Source organism: Gordionus sp. m RMFG-2023, chromosome 2 (genome assembly GCF_954871325.1).
Source record: "Gordionus sp. m RMFG-2023 chromosome 2, tfGorSpeb1-WG-v2, whole genome shotgun sequence".
Taxonomy (NCBI): domain Eukaryota; kingdom Metazoa; phylum Nematomorpha; class Gordioida; order Chordodea; family Parachordodidae; genus Gordionus; species Gordionus sp. m RMFG-2023.
Window position 1 is genome coordinate 26,464,298 of NC_088776.1, and position 21,175 is coordinate 26,485,472.

At 25.9% G+C, this 21,175-nt stretch overlaps 1 protein-coding gene across 2 annotated transcripts in view; it reads left to right on the top strand.

Annotated features, from left to right (window-relative positions):
* Window positions 1-554: 554 nt before the first annotated feature.
* The window catches only part of LOC135925304 (histone-lysine N-methyltransferase, H3 lysine-79 specific-like), a 46,997-nt gene continuing 26,376 nt past the window's right edge, over window positions 555-21,175 (top strand). For both annotated transcript variants that reach the window (XR_010571611.1, XM_065460556.1), the window contains exons 1-5: window positions 555-665; window positions 706-836; window positions 877-1,214; window positions 1,327-1,879; window positions 4,741-4,940. Coding sequence is in view for 1 of the 2 variants with exons in the window: in XM_065460556.1 (XP_065316628.1) it covers window positions 577-665; window positions 706-836; window positions 877-1,214; window positions 1,327-1,879; window positions 4,741-4,940 (1,311 nt within the window). In the remaining variant the exon portion in view is untranslated. The remainder of the gene's footprint in view (window positions 666-705; window positions 837-876; window positions 1,215-1,326; window positions 1,880-4,740; window positions 4,941-21,175) is intronic.

A 21,175-nucleotide genomic window follows, 5' to 3' on the forward strand; every position in this document is an offset into this window, starting at 1 on the left:
AAAACCCGATTTAGGTCGATTTTTAAAAAAAGCCTGTTAAAGATTTTAGTCAAAATAATATTATGTATGTCTAAAAATTTTACTATAGATGACAGAAACTCCATTTGCCAAGTCTCAAGGCATACATATTATTAACTTGCTCAATTCTTAATCGGGTGTCGGGTCCTTTTAAAAATGACTGTAATCGGGCTTTTTAACAACACTACTACTAATCTCTATTATAAAATAAATTATATTATATTCTTTAGTCGCTTTATTTCCATAATAAAGCTATAATATTATCGTTGTAAACTAGTTTCCTCATTGTATTTTCTTATAATGAAAAAGAATAATTAAAATAGTAAATGCATTTCTCAACACTAAGATTTTGTCCAATCTCTCACTTCATTTAAATTAAATGATAAACGTTCTTATGCCCTGTTACACTATATAAAAGTTCTTGTTGATATTATGTCAATAGAATTAAGAATTATTTAGACATAATGATGCTAAGATATATTTCTGTCCACCTGTCTCATCGCGTCATTCTATAAAAATTATACATTATTCATTATTTTTGATACGAAGCTATTAAAAATGTCTGCGAATATTGATAATGAAATCGATAATATATTTCCTAAATATCCCGTTACAAATGATATATCTGTCTTGAACGATGAAAATGAGTAAGATAAGAAATTTATTAATTCATTTTAATTTATTAAGACAAGAAAAGAATGTTGAAGAAAATGATCGAAAAATGGATTCACAAGCAAATAATATCGTGGAAGCAGAAAATTCGAATGATATCGATTTTGAAAGTAAAGATGATGCCCTAGATATTGAATCTAATGAAAGTATCTAATATTTTATTAACTATATCCATTTTTTATTTAGTTGATAATCAAAATAATTTATCAAATGATTTTAATGAAGATAACACACTTTTTAACCAACAACAATCAAATAATATGCATATGAATGGTGGCATAAATCCGATGAACATGTTGAGAATGAATAATCCAAATTTTCAACAACAAATGTTAATGGCCATGCAAATTATGAGGGCCAATATGATGAATAGATTTCAAACCCCTAATCCAATGTTAATGATGATGCAACAACGTTTCATGGGAAGGAATCCCTGTCCTCAGAATATTGCTGTCAATAATTCAAGAAATACCATAACTCCAGACTTAAATACAAATTCTGATGACATTGAAAAAAATGAACATGTAGTTTTATATATGAATAAGAACTATTTAATCATAGATTTTATATGAATTAAATGATACACCAATAAATGGTTATTCCTGCTTTAAAAATTTTAATTTGCTATTTTTTAAGGAAATAAAAACAGACAATTCTTTGGAGGACAATGGGAAACCCCAAGAATCTCAACCTTCTAATGTTGATGCTGATCCAGGTGAAACTATGGATACTTTAGATAACAATGAAGTAAAAGAAAGCTCTGAGAATTATGATCAAGATTGTGATCATTCTCCAAGAGAGGGAGATTTTAAGCGACCTATGCAAAATCAATATACTTCTAGACACAGGGGGCCTCATCAACAGAGAATGATGATGTTTAACAATATGGTACCTGGTCAACACCAACGTATGCTTATGATGATGAATGTCATGAGAATGGCTGCTGCTGTTAATAACATGACAAATATGAATAATAACTTGATAGGAGGCCAACCATTTAACATGAATCCTGGATTGAATAATGAATTTGTTGGTGGTATGAATAATATGGTAGGTAATGTTAGATCAGGAGCAACACTTGGAAATATGTTTGGGGCTATGCCTCCATTTGGCGGTAATAGCCTGACAGGTATAAATTCAAACATCATGCCTTCTACCCCCACTCTTAATAACCAATTTAGACCAGATGGTATATATATATTCATTATTTTATGATAAAATTTATAGTAACATAAATGATAATTAATATCGTATCTTGACTATGACTCAGTTTTTCTTATATTTTTATTAGTTTTTTAAATTTAATTTAATATAAAAAAATTAAAGAAAATTAATTTAATTTAGTAAAAAATTCTTAGGGAATTACATTTTTTACAGGATTGAACTGACATTTAGCATTTTCTTAAAATATTGGATCAGACTGAGATTTTCAAAAAACCAATCTGATCTTATATTTTTTATTGTTTAAGTTATATTATGATTGTATATATAATTAAAATTTTTTATTTTATATTTGTAATATTAATAAAATTATAAAAGAAACCAAAATTGAATTTATTTATGTTTAAAAAAATTAAAATATTTTAAAAGATAGAAATTAAAAATTTGTTTTTTTGTTATATCTGCAAAAAAAGATTTTAAAATATCTGATAAGTTACATTAAGCTAGCATTCTAAATGGGTAACTCAGTATTTTCTCCAAAAGTAAATTATTCAAGCTTGGATATTTTGCCAACAGTTGGCAGAATAGTTTGGGCATCTATTGTTGAAATTTTGAAGCTTATGTAAAAATATTTTGACTGAAATCTTATAACCTTTTTAAAAAATCATCTAATTCAAGCATTTTGGGCTTAGTTGAAATGTCTGATTTAACATCAAAACATCTGATTTGATAGCTTCAAACTAGGTATTCATGGTGATTTTTTTTAAATTTTATGGGCCATAACAAATTTGACATAATTAATGAGGTGAAATGAATCAATATCTTAAATTATAGAGCATTTATAAAATACCATTTAAAAATAAAAAAATATTATAAACTTGATAAAAAATCAAAATATATCATTATATATTACATATGTATTACCAAAAAAGAATTAATAATTAGTTCAAAGGAAAAATTAAATATTTTTATATAAATTATAAATTATTAAATAGTTGTTAAATAAAATTTATAAATCTTACATTACCTTTTTATAATATGGGTGAAAATTATATTAAGGATTACATTTAGATATTTTTCAACTTGTAATTTCCAAATTAACTTTTCATAATAAAAAAAAAATTAATTACAATATTAAGAATTAAATTTAAGTCATTTAAATATTGCTTATATAAACTTGAAAATATTTATCAACTTGCAATACCTATATATTTTTTATTAACTTTTCTTAATAAATTATTTGAAAATCTTTGTTTAAATATACTTAGAAAATATTTCTCAACTTGCACTTATATTATTTTTTCATAATTTGAAAAATGAATACCATTAAGAATTAAATTGTCATAATATGAAAAATTAATGAATACCGTGGTTTAAATAAACTTAGAAAATATTTATCAACTTACCATTCCTAGATTATATTTTCATAATATGGAAAATTAATTACATTGAAAAGAAAATTTAAGTCATTTGGAGATTTTTATTTAAATAAACAGAAAATGTTTTTCAACTTGCAATTCTTACATTCTTGTAATAATATGAAAAATTAATTAAATTTAAGTCATTTGAATTTTTTATAATTAATTTAATAAATTTATCTCAACCTGCAACCTACATTCATGAAAAATATGTATAATATTTATTATAAGTAATTTAAATGTTAAAATCTTTGGTTTAATTAAACTTAACAAATATTTCTCAATTTACAATTCTTACATTATCTTCATAATATGAAAAATTATTTAAAATACACTAATCAAAGTAATATAAATATATAAGAAATATATTTCAATTTATTTTTATAACATTGATATTTTACCATGTCATAATAATTATTCTTATTTAATTATTCTAAATTTTTTATTTCAAAATTTTATTCATATATTGGATAAAATATTTATAATACATTATGTAGTTTATTTATGATTTAAAATATATACAAAATAAATTTATTGTTTATTAAGTTGGCTTTATTCATTTATATTTCTATGCTGAGTTTCTTCCAAAATTATGTTTTCATTTTGAATATTCAGTAATCTTTTCTAAGATATATTAATTCTAGTTTATAAATTTTTTTAAATAATATACATAAATATTAAATACTTACTTTTACTATATTAAAAATTGGATTGAAAATAATATCTTTTAAATATTTCTAAATATAAGTAGAGTTAATTTTTTATAATTTTAAATATTAAAAAAAATATATTTGTTAAATCAAAAATTAAAATATTTTGAATTCAAAATTTCCCAAATTAATTTTAAGACAGAATAAACACTGCCATGAATATTTATATCATTTTTAATTTGATTGACTTTTGACAGATGGATGTAAAAATCAGACCTTTGGACATGTTTCAACAATATAAATGCAGCCTTAACAAGACTACATTTATTAATAAACATTGTTCATATTTTAAATAAAATAATTAACCTTATGAGAGTTAAAAAAACAAAATACCCTTTATAATTCTTAGAAGTTAGTTATTGTTTGAATAGAAAATATTAATTTTTTATTACATTGAATCTAATTTAGATTGAAAATCAGATCATTTTATATATCAGATCTGTTTTTACTAATATAGATAGGGTTGGTGAAATTTTTTGGGTTAATTTTTTGGATTAATTTTTTGTTTTAATATTGGGTTTTCTTATTTTTGTTTTAATTTATGCTCATTTAATTTTAAAGTATATATAATATTTTTTTGCTCTTGGTTCATTTAAGAAGTGCACTTCTGTTTTAGTTTTTTTTAAAATACTCTTGTTTTATTTTTTTTTGCACTTGATTGTTATATTTGGGTTACTATTGCCCCTCCCCCCCCCTCTACACATAAACAACTATTATTACTAAATTTATTGAATATATTTAATTATCAACAAACTTTATAGGTACTCCAATGCCTAATATTAACATTTCAAATAACATGATGAGGCCACAAATGTTTAATAACTTACAAACATCTATGCCTATGAATGTCTCTAATGATATGATGAGACCTGGCTTTTTACAAACAAGAACTTCTTATAATCAACAAGGGGGTATGATTCCAAATATGAATGATACCAATGCATCCAATTTTTCTCTTATGGTTTATATTTCTTTTGATATATTTTTTTATAAATACTATATTCATTCAAATATTATGGGTCATTCCACTTAAAATCAGAATAGTTTTTCGCAACATCTTTCAAATCAAATAAATTTTTCATAATGGTTAGCTATGTTGTAGCTATTATTGTTGGTACACAATTTTATTGATCCAGCTCCATTAATACTAGATATAAGCCCCTGCAATCTATTTTAAGAAATTATCAGTGTTCATTACCAGAGAAGGTTCAAATAAATTTTTTGGTAGTAGAGATGTGTTTAAAATTAACATTTTGTAAATATACCTGTTTATTAAAGTAGGATTAGAGTAAATATTTGTTTTTATTTTTTCTATTTTTTGTGGATATAATAGTCAGAGACCTGCAGAGGTACCATTTGCACCGCCCAGCCCGGTTTTAAATTTTTTAGGCCCGGCCCGGATATTTAAAAAAAAATTTTTTTAAGGCCCGGGCTGGATTTAAAAATTTAAGGCCCGGCTCGGAATTTTTTAAAATTTCGACCTGGTATATACAAAAATTCACCTATGAGGTATTTTACCATATTTTTCAGCGAGTATTATCGCTTATTATTTAAAAAATACATGTAAAAAGCTAATATTTGGAGAATATTTTATTGAATTTATAAAAATTATAAAACTGTTATTTATAAAAATGGATATTTTGAGCATATATTATATTTTATATTGCATTTATAAAAATAAAACTAATATTCATAAAAATGGTAATAATATTTGTCATATACTATAATTACATTTAAAAAAAATAAAACTAATATTTAATTTATAAAAATGGAAAATATTTTGAGAATATAATATATTGTATTTAATTTACTATTTAATTTATAAAATAAAAATAAATATAATAAATAGTATTTTGAAAATATAATCTAATTGCACAATATTAATATAATTTATTTTATAATATAAATTTTTAACAAAAGAAGATAATTGTATTATATAATATTGTAAAAAAAAATAATGAAAAATGTTGGATTAAAAACTTTCATGACTCAAGGTAAATATAATAAATGCAATAAATATTTGACAGTTTGCAAAGTAAAAAACCAGCATGATTGACGAAACCCTATACTCAAGAAAGATATTAAAAATTCACAAATTATCATGAAGAAAGAGAAGCATATCTACCTTTTCAGGTTGAAGTTTACTTCTTTTTTCTTCAAGAATTCTTCCAGTAGTGGAAAAATTCCGCTCACAGTTTGCACTTAACAAAATTGGCAATTCGCTTTGATGAGCCGCCCACCACTCTAACAAATTATCCACCTTAAATGTTTTATCTATTATTTATGTAATTATAATATTCATCATCGGGTATTGACATATTACCAGAATTACCATCGCCCCATTTGTCATAAAACGATTCAGTTTGTTTAACAGTCGTAATTTGACTGGTCGATGGTATTTCATTTACTTCCTGAGCCTCTTGTAATTTAATATAATCTTTTATATAGTTTTCCGTCATTTTGCGATCTGTCCCTGACTACATACGTAATTGCTTGAATTTGGGACAGAGAAAAAGAGAAATAAAATGATACTTGTGTAAAACAAATTTTTCAATTAAAAAATGCTTTATATTAAGTAAAATCAATTTTATTCTCCTTTTCGCTTTGAAGGGTATTACAAACTTTAAGAAATGATATTCCTTTATTTTATTGTTTTGGTAAAATATATTCTAAAAATTTAGATATGAATTATAAAAAAATATATTAATAATACTTGAATATTGGGGCTTATATAAGATATTCCTTTATTTGATTGTTTTGGTAAAATATGCTGTAAAAATTTAGATATGAATTATAAAAAAAAATATATTAATACTTTAAATAAATTTGCAGGAATAATTAGATTGATCTGTGGGTTGTTAGGTAGTGTTAACCATCACCCAATATTATATTAATCATAACTATAATATAATATAATTTTATAACCATTAACTCATAATGTAAAATTTTTTATAAAAAATATTAAGGCCCGGCCCGGGTTTAACAATCTTAGGCCCGGCGCGGATATATTTAAAAAAAATTTTTTAGGCCCGGCGGATATGTTTAAAAAATTTTTTTAGGTCCGGCCCGGGTATATTTAAAAAATTTAAAATACGGCCCAGGGCCGGGCCTGCAGGTCTCTGATAATAGTCTATACTAGATGTCACCATATCAAAAATTAATAAATTAATTTTATTAGAATTTAAATATCAATGACCTGCAAAGCTCCAAATATATAGCCCATAAGGCCAAGATTTTTAAAATTTTATATTTCTCTTTAAATTGTTGATTTTGAAAATATGATCTAGTGGCTACCTGACTAAGAATTAATATCAATTCTGTGGTAAATGGGATTTTTATATAATTTTTATTGAAATATAATATATCATTTAAACCACTTCACCCTAATTAATCTTCATAAAATACCTTTAGAATTTTTTTATATACTATAACTTTTTTATCTTCTTCTTTATCATGCATATGGTCCCACAGTCGTGGGGTTTGTTTTGATAAGTTTCTTCCATCTTAATCGAGTAAGGCATGTCCGGATTTATCTTCTTAGTCATCATAACTTTGTCTACTTGACCTTTCCACGTAACACGAGGTTGTCCTCTTCCTCTCTTCCCCGGCACCTCCATGTCCAATACTTTTCGATTTACATCATTCGTCTCCTTTCTTAGTATATGACCATACCACCTTAACCGATTTTCGTTTATCAAGTCCGCCATAGGTTGAATACCCATTTTTACTCTGAGTCTTTCGTCATATGGTCGAGTTTAGTATACCCCAAGCTCTACCGTATCAATCTCATCTCCGTGGCTTATAATAACTTTTCTTACGTAGCGTTTAATGCCCATGTTTCACTTCCATAGAGTAACACCGGTCTTACGATGGATTTGTAAGCTTTACTTTTCAACCATATTGGCATCTTCATGTCGCACATTACACAGGATATACTTCGCCATTTAAGCCATTCTTTTTGAATCCGTGCATTGACTTTTGCGCAACCTCCCTCTTGTTGTACATCGAACCTAGGTATGTAAACCTGTCTACTTTTGGGTACTTTAATTGGTCATCCAGCGATGGGATGCCTGTAACGTTCATCTTTAAGTATACCGTTTTTCGATTGACCTTTAACTAAGCGTTTTGACCACTTTTCGGCTTCTTCGAATACTTTCTCATTTGTCTCTTCGCATAGTACTATATCATCGGCATATAGCATACACCAAGGAGATGGCTTTTGGATGTCTCTCGTTATCGTGTCAATAATTATATTGAATATTAAGGACTTAGAGCAGATCCTTGATGTAATCCAATTTCAACCTGAAAAGGTTTAGAGTCTCCAATTGTCGTTCTAACACAAGAAGTGGAGGTTTCATAGATATTTTTCATAAGCCGTACATATGTGTCAGGGATATTTTGTTTTCTCAAGCACCACCATATTAAATCGCGAGGGATTGTGTCATAAGCTTTCTCCAAGTCAATAAAGACCATATGTAGGTTTCTTTTCTCCATATTTATCCATCATTTGTCTTAGTGCGAAGATCGGATCGTTTGTGGATTTGCTGGCCACAAATCCGAATTGGTTAGCCGATATTTCCACCTCGTTCTTCAGCCTTGTTACTAAGATCCTTTCCATAAGTTTCAAGGAGTGGCAAGTTAGCTTGATACCTCTGTAATTACCACAATCCTGAGGGTCTCCTTTGCCTTTGAATAAGTGTATAATCGTGCTTGCTCTCCATTGATTAGGAATTCGTTCTTCTCCCAATATCTTGTTAAAGAGGTTCGTCATGGTCCTGACTCCTTCTTGGCATCCGACCCATGCTTCCATAGGAAATTCATTTGGGCCTTTAGCTTTTCCTTTTTTCATCTTGTTCATTTGCGTCCTAACTTCATCCTCCTGAAAGAGTTCGACCATACTTATGATTGGCTCAATATCGGGAAGGAAATATTTGTCATTAGCAATATTCATAAGTTCCTTGAAATATCCTTTCCATCACCTCCTTCGGCTTCCACCTCATTTTTGACTATTTTAAGGACTCTGACATCGCGACTTTTCTTCTCCCTTATCTTGGCCAATTTATACATAGCCTGTCTCCCCCTTTATGATCCAGTTTGTTTGCCATCTCGGTGTACGCAGCATTCTTCGCTATTGCAACGGCCTTCTTCGCAGCTCTCTTTGCCTCCCTATATTCTTGATAATCCTCCGACTTTTTAAATTTATGCCACCGTCTATATAGAATTTTATTTCTTTCGATGAAATCCCTAACCGATTGATCCCACCACCATAGTTCCCTATTCAAAGCTTGGCCTCCTTTGGTCTGTCTTAGAATCTGAATCGCTGTTTCCTTTATGTCTGCTGTTAGCATCTCGCAATCGTCGTCTATGTTTCTTTCTAACTTCCTGGACCCAAGAGTGTGGAGGCTTTCTGATGGTATTTATCGTATTGTTCGTCCGCCTGTCCTTTAGCATTTCACACCTAATTCGAGGTTCATAAACCTTCCTTCTTTCCGGAAATCCTTTTCTTTCAAGATCCATGACAAGTGGACGATGTTGCCTGGCGATTACTTCTCCCGGTATTACTTTGAAATCTTTGATCCTCCATTAATCCTTTTGCCGTATAAGCAGATAGTCAATTTGACTAAAATGCTTTCCACTTCTATAATTCACAATATGATCTTCACGCTAACGATCGCCATGTCATATGCTTGCTTGTTCTTCAGACCATGCCCATAACCTCCATGATTTCGTTCATACCCGAGACGATCTTTTCCTATGTGGGCATTGAAGTCCGCCCCAATAATTAGCTTTTCTTCCTCTCTTATTCCTTGTATCTCTTTTTCCAATGAATCGAAGAATATATTTTTCTCTGATTCCATACACTCAATTTAAGACCCACATTAACCTGTCAGAACATCGTTTGACTTCTACTACCTTGTCCTTGAACGATTCGCTTAGAACGATACCGACCCCGTTTCTACGATTTGGTGACCCACTGTAGAATAACTTGTATCCCTCTCCTAACTCCCGAGCTTTAGTTCCATTCCATCTCGTCTTTTGTAGGCAGGCGATGTGTACCTTTCTTCTTTTTAGCATTTGTGTGACCTCGAAGCTCTTTCCCGTCAACGTACCCACATTCCAGCATGTTATTCGCATTCTATCCACAACTAACTTCCTTAACCGCCTTTGTTGTGAGTCAGGCGATAACCCTAGCCTATTATTCGCATTGCACGGGCGGAGATGCAGTGCGCGTCGTTTGTGGAGGACGCCCTAGTTTTCTGTTGTAGAGTTTTATTTGAAACTATCATCATTTTGGAGTGGGTTTTTACAGCCAGTTTTCCGACCTGACGCCAACCCTCCACTTTTTGCACACGGACTTGGGACCGTCGTAGGTAGTGTTATACTATAAAATTTTTTTATAAAAATATAAAAAAGTAGACACTTATCAAAAACGAAAATTTATCTCATTAATTAAATGCTAAATTAGGTAGAATTGAAACTAATATTAATAACTAAGCCATTAACTATATAGGAGAAACCACAAAATTTATTTTTTTAAACATTGGTCTTATATGTTCATTTGAAAACTTAAAATTAATATTTAGAATATGTTTGGAGCTCCAATTTTTCAAATTTTTATTTTCTATTGTTTTTTTACTATTTTTCTAATAATTTCCTCAATACGCAGTTTGGTAATTATATAAATTAATGTCACGAATTATCATAAAAAACGGTATAGATGTCGCTATATATGAACATTTTAATTCGGGATCAGAACAGATATTATTTACCAGACTGGATCAGGCGAATATCTTTTTTTTTTTAAATATCAGTTATCGACCGATATTATAAAATTTTCAATGGCGTCTTAATTTTTAAAAGTATTAGGTAATTTGATTCATTAAAATATTGGGGTTATAACTGCCATATATCCAACTCTACACCTACTCATCAATATTAGCAACATCTGCCACAAGTATCTCTTAACAATCTGTTTTTAGTAAAGCAGGTGATATTGACAATCCATATTGGTGCAAACCGACCATTTGATATTAAGCAATCATTAATTTATGTTAAAAAGTTAGTAAAGGTGCTTTTAGCTACTCTCCTTGCTAATTAAGAAAAGTATAAAATTCTTTATCTTAGCCTAATTGAAAAAACTCTCAAGCACTATCTTTTTTCAATTTGAATTTCTTTTATAAATTAAAAATAAAATACCATTTTTAAATTTTTTCAAGAATGAAATATTTTTGATTATTTTATGATAAAAATTAGATATGCACTGATACCCACTATTATTCAGTATCGATCGATATTTTAACCTATACTAGTGACATACAAAATAATTATTAAACCTTATAAAAAAATCAAATGATCTAGAAGTCATAAATCTATAAAAAAAATTGTATTATCCACAAATTATAAACAGGGAAGGGAAAGAAATAAAATATTAGGCTCCATCATACTGTGTATTGAATACCTAATATTTTACTTTATAATAATATCATTATAATACCGATATAAATGATAAAGAATGCTTTGTTAATTCTATTCTTATTTCTTTTTACTCATGGTTCATTCCATATCAAATGAGCAAAAAATGAGATTTTCGGCCGACCCCTTCGATTTTTTTAAAATTTGGTAATCAAGGAAAGGTTAGCGTAGTTAAAAAATAGCCAAAATTTTAGCCTTGTATCATTTATATTTTTGGAGATATTAGGGTTCAAAGTGGCAAAAATGACGTATTTTTACCTTTATCTGCCATCATTCAATTAAGCATATCTTAAAAACTACATAATTGTAAATAACAAATTTAATATCAAAATTACATACAAAGATTCTACTTTCAGATTAAAAATTTTATTTTTTTCCCAATTTCCGGTCATTTTATTTAATATACAAGGACTAAAAATTTTTTTTTGGAAATAATACGACCTTCAATTTTTTAAAAAAATTTAGTAGACCTTTAAACTCTTCCTTTATATTTATAAAAAAAATTGGTCTGGGACGCGGCCATCTTTATTTTCAAAATCGATAAAAGTGTTTAAAAAAGTGTATAAATACTTTCCCGAAAGGGGGCTTATATAAAATTATATATTAATCAGTTTTTAATAGTTTTTCTTGAACTATTTGATATAATTTAAAGGATTATTCATCTTGTAAGTGAAAACAACTATAAATGGGGCTTTCACTCAATTATAAAAATTGTCTAACGATAAAAGAAATTCAATTTATTACTTTATTTATAATTTGTTATAAATTTTTTTGTTCATGTAACATATATTTAATGAATATTAATAAAATATGTCTAACCAAGTTTTGAGTTCTTGGATATATGAAATCTTGTACATTTAATATATAACGCCAAGAATAATATCAAAATTTTCGCTACTCAATTTTTTAAAATAATTTGATATTTTTAAATATTACAAATATGAATTTATTATTATTATGAAATTATTATATACAAAATAAAAGTATATCATCATAAAATAATCCATAACAATATAAATATTGGATCAGATTTTCTAAAATCGGCATACCCTTACTTGTAAATAAGAATAACAATAAATGAGTGTTTCAATCAATAAAATAAATTTATATGGGCAAATGTGATAATTGACCAGGGTCAACACATTTACGAGATCAAATAGAAATATTGTTTCGTTCTAAGGACGTTTTATAACATACAAATAATGACTATCCGTAGATAGAACCACTCTCGAAACAATAACCAAGCCAGTAGATGAAATTTTCAATGCCTTTTTTGAAAAAATGGAATCTTTATTACCTCATTCTTTTATTAATCGTTGTATTAAAACAATCTAAAATTGAACTTATACGAAGGCCAACATTTAATTTTATGTGATTTTTCAGAATACTATAGCTTTATACTTCAGGATGAAGTACAAAGTTATCATTGGAATAGGGCTCAATCCACTGTTCATCCACCCTTTTGTTATATATTATAGATAATTTTGCCAATATTTGTTGCCTTATGTAATGATATCCAAATCATTGTAACACAATACAATAGCTGTGCATTATTTCCAAAAAACATTGCTAAATTTTTTAATTAATAAAATTTGTATGTCAAATAAAAATTTTTATTTTTACGATGGATCCGATGCACAGTATAAAAATCGTAAAAAATTTACTAATATTTACCATGATGAGATGGATTTAGGGGTGCAGGTGGAATGACATTTTTCTGTTACAGCACATGGGAAAAGTGTATGGGATTGGTGGCACTGTTAAAAGATTAGCCTATGCTAGTTTACAAAGGCCTTATTCAAAGCAAATAACCTCATCATATGAATTGTATGAGTTCGCTAAAGAAAATATTTATGGCATATATTTTGAATATATGACCAAAAAAAAATTATGATTCCGAAGAATTATTACTCAGGGAAAGATTTTCACTATACCTGGAACCAGGGTTTTACAAAAATCTTCAAATAAAAATTTGAAGATTTTTTTCGCCCAAAATTTTGAGGAAAAAATCTTTGAAGATCAATTTTTTGCGAAGATTTTTTCGCTAAAAAAAATTTTGAGCTTGCTCAAAGAAGATTTTTGGGCAAAATAAAAAATATTTTTTGTAAAAAAATCTTCTATAATTTTGAGAAAATATTTTGAGAATTTTATAATAAAATAAAATCTTTTGTAAGGAAATCTTTATTAAAATATTTTTGAAATTTTGATCTTAAAATTTTTTGGTAAATTCTTTAAAAATAAAATTTTTGATATATATTTTTTTTTATTTTATTATGTTAATGAAAATATTTTTTTTGAATAGGTTATAAATGTGAGAATTGGTCATAATACCGACTGCATTTTTTTTAATATTTGGAATAAGTAATAATGATTATTTTAAAAATGTAATGTCATAATTTTAATGTTTTATATTTAATGTAAACTATAAAAGTGACAATTGTCATAATACTCATCTCAGAACCTTTAAAAATAATTATAATTAAAAAAGGCTAGTTGAGCATGTTTTGAGATGGTTTCAGTGATTGTAAAGCATATAAAGGTGACAATTGTCATAATACTTATTTCACATATGTTTTAATTGGAAATAGAGAAAAATGATTATTTCAAACATGAATTAATATAATGTGTAAACTATAAAAGTGACAATTGTCATAATATTCATAACAGAACCTATAAAAATAATTTTATTTTTAGGTATTAAATAGGCGAGAAAAAATTTTTTGAGCATGTTTCGAGATGGTTTTAATGATTGTAAAAATTGTCACAATCGTTATTTTTGAACTTTTTTAAAGCAAGTAGATAAAAATTTATTAAATATAAAATTAAATGTGGATGTACCATAGAGCAGTGACAATTGTCATAATCGTTATTTTTGAACTTTTTTGAATTTTTTTGAAGCAACAGAGTAAAATAATAAATTGTAAACATGTTAAATTGAAATTTAAATGTGAATGTACCATAGAAAAGTGACAATTGTCATAATCGTTATTTTTAATCTTTTTTGAATTTTTTTGAAGCAAAAGGGTAAAATTATATATTGTAAACATGTTAAATAAAAATTTCAGTGAAGATGTACCATAGAAATGTGACAATTATCATAATTGTTATCTTTGAACTTTTTTGAATTTTTTTATAAGCAAATAGGTAAAAATATATATTGTAAACCTGTTAAATTTAAATTTCAGTGAATATGTACCATAGAAAAGTGACAATTGTCATAATCGTTATTTTTAATCTTTTTTGATTTTTTTTGAAGAAATTATATATTGTAAACTTATTAAATTAAAATTTCACTGAAGATCTACCATAGAAAAGTAAAATTGTCTTAATCGTCAATTTTAATCTTTTTTAAATTTTTTTGAACTTACAGGGTAAAATAATAAATTGTAAATGTTAAATTTAAATGTGGATGTACCATAGATAAGTGACAATTGTCATAATGGCCATTTTTAATCTTTTTTGAATTATTTTGAAGCAAAAATATAAAATTATATATTGTAAACATGTTAAATTAAAATTTAAATGAGGATGTACCATAGAAAAATGACAATTGTCATAATCATTATGATCATTTTAGAATTTATTTGCTGAAACGAGCAGGTTTTTAGCTGAAGCCCGCCCATGGGCGGCCTAGCTTAATAATTTTAAAAAGTGCGAGCGAATCGGTTACAAAATTTTAACAATTAGCGGGCTAAAAAATTTTAACTTTAGTTTATTATTTAAAATCTATTAGGTAAACATTAAAAAGAATCTATGAATATAATTACCAGGAAATAAAATTCCCATTTTTTAAGATATTAAAAATTACAAAATTAGTAAAATAGTCACTATCTCCAGGTCTCTTAAATCTTTCTACATTTACATGTTGGTACCAATTAACATTATATTGTTTATTATATATAATCTTTTAGATTTTTCCTCACAGGAAGAACCATCTTATTCTCAAAATATTTCAAATTCAGTTTTATTTGGTATAACAAATAATTCTTAACCCAATCAAATAAATTTTTCTACAATAAACTCTGATACCTATCATAAACCACAAAAGAAATATAGCAATTGGAGTCAGGAAAAAATATAAATAGCCATAAACAGAATAAGAGGCCATCCGTCAAACTCCCTCCTTCAAGGGGGAAAACGTATCGGTTTTGGGTACCATTACAGCAATGAAAATTAAAAAAAAATTTGAATTCAATTTTATAAAAAAAAAATTATATAATACTTTTTTTCAATCTGGTGCCGCCTCGCTGGCACCAGCAAATTTCATTTTTTTGAGATTTTTATTTTCTTTAATTCATAAGGCAAAACATTAAATAAAAATAAATAAAGGAGGGAGAGAGAGAGACAATGGGAAAAACGAAAAGAAAAGAAAATGCATTTTTTATATCTTCATTTAACATTTGATTTTTTATAAATATAAATAAAAAAAACATTAAATAAATGTATCCCATCCAAATTTATAAATGGGGGTTTTATTTGGCCTCAATAAAACAATTATTTTATTCATTTTTTTTATTTTATATAACATTAATTCCTGATTTTTTATTTCAAAATATAATAAACAAGTGAAAATAAAAATAAAAGGAAAAAACAAGAAAGTTAAAATTAAAAATTACAAAATTTTTTTTTATATATAATGCAAAATAAAAAAAATCTCAAAGATATTCTAAAGGAGCATTTTTTAATCGATTCTTCTGATATTATCCTATTAGGTACATCAGTCCTTTTCCCATTATACAAATTCACAATGAAATTACAAAAAAGTAATATTGTAATAGGTGATTTTTTTGCTTCATGGCTAGAATGCAAAATGGAGCTGGAGGAAATGGATAATAATTTATCTAAAAGTATGTTGGAATGTTTAAACATTAGAGAAAGCGATCTTTTTCAAAATGACGCATTTCGTAGTGCGATATATATGGATCCTAGATTCCATTATGAAAATGGAAAATATCCTTTGGAAGAAGATAAAATATTGGCCAGGGTAAATTAATAAATTTATAATATACATCTTTTTATTTTAGGAACATATATTTGCAACTTGGAAACAATTGCAAGCTATTGACCCTCATGAAGAAAATACAACTCTAGTTATGCCTTCCACTAGTGATTATAAAAAAACAAAACTTGACCTTTACATTGAGCGTGATTGCAAGAAGGGACCTATATTTTATGAATTATGTAATAGCGATATCAAGCTAAAAATAAAATCGTTATTATACAACAAAAGATTGCCATCCTCACAAGATATTTTGCAATATTGGGTTTCAAGAAAACACCAAGATGCAGAATTATTTAAATTATCTCAAATAATTCTTGCTGCTCCTTGCACCCAGGTCTCAGTTGAGAGAGCATTTAGTGCATTGGCACTAACTGTAACCTCTCTAAGGACAAGATTAGACAAAGATATACTTGATGATATTTTAATTATAAAGCTTAATCGTACATTGTTAAATAATGTGATATTTTAAATAATTATTTATATAACCTATTTCATTATAAAGTTATTGTTTACATTGAAATTTTAATAAATAAAAATTCATATATATAACTGATTTAGATTTTTTGTATGAATAGTATAATCAGAGGGGGGCGTATTTTACTAGATATATCCAAATAGTAGTTTCTAAGATCTAAAATTGATTTAAAAGTTTAAAGAAAAAATATTTTTAAATTTGTTGTTCCCAAAAATATCATGTTTATATTGATGCATCTTTCTAGTTCAACTCCGTTCCGGTTGGCTCTAAAAATTTAACATATATGATACTATTATCATCTGCCCAGAGGTTTAAGTGTTTCCCAACAAGATCATATTAACCTAATTTAAAAATAATGGATATGACTATGAGTAATGTGATAATTTCAAAATATATATATTAAAATAATTTCAAAAGGGAGTTGAGAATTAGATATGTCACTTATCTATGGTACATATTCACTGAAATTTTAATTTAACATGTGTACAATTTATTATTTTACCCTTTAAGTTCAAAAAAATTAATTAAAAAATTATAAATGATAATTGTCACTTTTCTATGGTAGATCTCCACTGAAATTTTAATTTAACATGTTTACAATATATAATTTTACCCTTTTGCTTAAAAAAAATTCAAAAAAGATTAAAATAAACGTTTATGACAATTGTCACATTTCTATGGTACATCCTCATTTAAATTTTAATTAATGATGTTTATAATTTATTATTTTACCCTTTTGCTTCAAAAAAATTCAAAAAAGATTAAAAATGGCCATTATGACAATTGTCACTTATCTATAGTACATCCACATTTAAATTTAAAAAGTTTACAATTTATTATTTTACCCTGTAAGTTCAAAAAAATTTAAAAGGGATTAAAAATGACAATTAAGACAATTTTCACTTTTCTATGGTAGATCTTCAGTGAAATTTTAATTTAATAAGTTTACAATATATAATTTCTTCAAAAAAAATCAAAAAAGATTAAAAATAACGATTATGACAATTGTCACTTTTCTATGGTACATATTCACTGAAATTTTAATTTTACAGGTTTACAATATATATTTTTACCTATTTGCTTTAAAAAAATTCAAAAAAGTTCAAAGATAACAATTATGATAATTGTCACATTTCTATGGTACATCTTCACTGAAATTTTTATTTAACATGTTTACAATATATAATTTTACCCTTTTGCTTCAAAAAAATTCAAAAAAGATTAAAAATAACGATTATGACAATTGTCACTTTTCTATGGTACATCCACATTTAAATTTCAATTTAACATGTTTACAATTTATTATTTTACTCTGTTGCTTCAAAAAAAATCAAAAAAGTTCAAAAATAACGATTATGACAATTGTCACTGCTCTATGGTACATCCACATTTAATTTTATATTTAATAAATTTTTATCTACTTGCTTTAAAAAAGTTCAAAAATAACGATTGACAATTTTTACAATCATTAAAACCATCTCGAAACATGCTCAAAAAATTTTTTCTCGCCTATTTAATACCTAAAAATAAAATTATTTTTATAGGTTCTGTTATGAATATTATGACAATTGTCACTTTTATAGTTTACACATTATATTAATTCATGTTGAAATAATCATTTTTCTCTATTTCCAATTAAAACATATGTGAAATAAGTATTATGACAATTGTCACCTTTATATGCTTTACAATCACTGAAACCATCTCAAAACATGCTCAACTAGCCTTTTTTAATTATAATTATTTTTAAAGGTTCTGAGATGAGTATTATGACAATTGTCACTTTTATAGTTTACATTAAATATAAAACATTAAAATTATGACATTACATTTTTAAAATAATCATTATTACTTATTCCAAATATTAAAAAAAATGCAGTCGGTATTATGACCAATTCTCACATTCACAACCTATTCAAAAAAAATATTTTCATTAACATAATAAAATAAAAAAAAATATATATCAAAAATTTTATTTTTAAAGAATTTACCAAAAAATTTTAAGATCAAAATTTCAAAAATATTTTAATAAAGATTTCCTTACAAAAGATTTTATTTTATTATAAAATTCTCAAAATATTTTCTCAAAATTATAGAAGATTTTTTTACAAAAAATATTTTTTATTTTGCTCAAAAATCTTCTTTGAGCAAGCTCAAAATTTTTTTTAGCGAAAAAATCTTCGCATTTTTTGATCTTCAAAAGAGCAACGATCTGTGAAGATTTTTGAATTTTGAGCAAATGTTAAACCCTGCCTGGAACACAGAAAATTTACGCCGTGATAGGTTTAATCAATTTAAAAGTAAAATGTATTCAATTCAATAGAAAGCTTTATAGAATATTTATCATATAATGATGAAAGTATAATTTTTGGGGAAAAATCAGAAGCAGGAAAAAATATATATAAAATTTTTATACCCATCCGGACCTTCTAATTCCTTTACATTTTCAAGTATAGACGACACTCTTTACTTTCCAAAATGTCATATCTTAACATTAGTTTCACTGTTAACTGCTACTGGCCTTAACTATACATTGTTGTCACAAGAAAGTAAATGCGCTACCAAAAAATTAGAATCTTTTAAAAGTGAATTATATATTAGATTTTTAAATTTATATTATATCAATAATTTTTGATATTTAGGGGGCCATATATGAAATGCACAAGATTCTGATTCATATATTCAAGAACTATACTTGGTTGAATATATTTTATTAATATTCATTAAATATATGTTATACAAGCAAAAAATTTTATAATAAATTATAAATAAAGTAATAAATTGAATTTCTTTTATCGATAGACAATTTCTATAATTGAATGGATGCCCCATTTATTGTTATTTTCACTTACAAGATGAATAATCCTTTAAATTATATTAAATAGTTCAAGAAAAACCATTAAAAACTGATTAATATATAATTTTATGCAAACACGGCCCCTTTCAGGAAAATAACACTTTTCTAAACAATTTTATCGATTTTGAGAATGAAGATGGTCGCGTCCCAGATCAATTTTTTTATAAATATAGAGGAAGAGTTTAGTAATGCTACTAAATTTTTTAAAAAATTGAAGGTCGTATTATTTCCAAAAATTGTTTTTAGTCCCTGCATATTAAATAAAATAACCGGAAATTGTAAAAAAAATTAAAAATTTTTTTTATCTGAAAGTAGAATCTTTGTACGTAATTTTGATATTAAATTTGTTATAAAATTCTGTAGTTTTTAAGATATGCTTAATTGAATTAAGGCAGATAATGGTAAAAATATGTCATTTTTGCCACTTTGAACCCTAATATCTTCAATAATATAAATGTTACGAGGCTAAAATTTTGGCTATTTCTTAACTACATTAACCTTTCTTTGCTTACCAAATTTTATAAAATTCTTAGTAGATCGGCCGAATCGTGGTTGATTTGTCATGGAATGATCCTCATATTTGTTGCAAAATTAACTTTGCTATGATGGATATTCATACAAAAAAATAAATTATTAGGTTTCATTGAAATTTACAGGCATATTATATCTTAAAATAAAATCCAAAAAATATTTTCATGGATATAAAGACTGAGAATTTTCTAATTTTTAAGTTTTTTAGATTATACATTTTATAAAAATTTAATTTCGGTATTGGTCGACCATATTGGTATTATTATTGTTATATTTTGAAATTGATTATTATAAAAAAAAGGAAGAATAAATATTAAAATATATATAACATCAAACCTTTTTTTGTATTTAGAAGTACGGGTAACTTTATTTTGAAATAGAATTGAATAATAATTGGTGAATTGAATTTTAAAATGATTTTGTTTCGTATATATATCTTTTTTCTTTTAATATTCAAATAACATTTTTTTTAACCAAAAAAAATTTTGAATAACGAAAGAAATTAATAATTTTAACATATACTAACAATGCCCAACTAAAATTATTATATAATAATAATAATAACTAATTATAATATTCAAAATTTAAAAAAAAGGAATTCAATATTTAAAAAAATGAATAAACACCACAATAATAACTTATTATAATATTCAAAAAAGTAATTAATAACAATATAAAAAAAATTAATAAAAACAAGGAATTAATTATTTAAAAAAATGAATAAATACAACAATTATAAAAGTGGAAATAATGCATTTCTGATAAAAATATGGTTTATGATTGGCTAAAATGATAGAACTTTATAATAATTATAACTCTGGGAGATTGAACTATATTTTACATAAAACACAATATTTA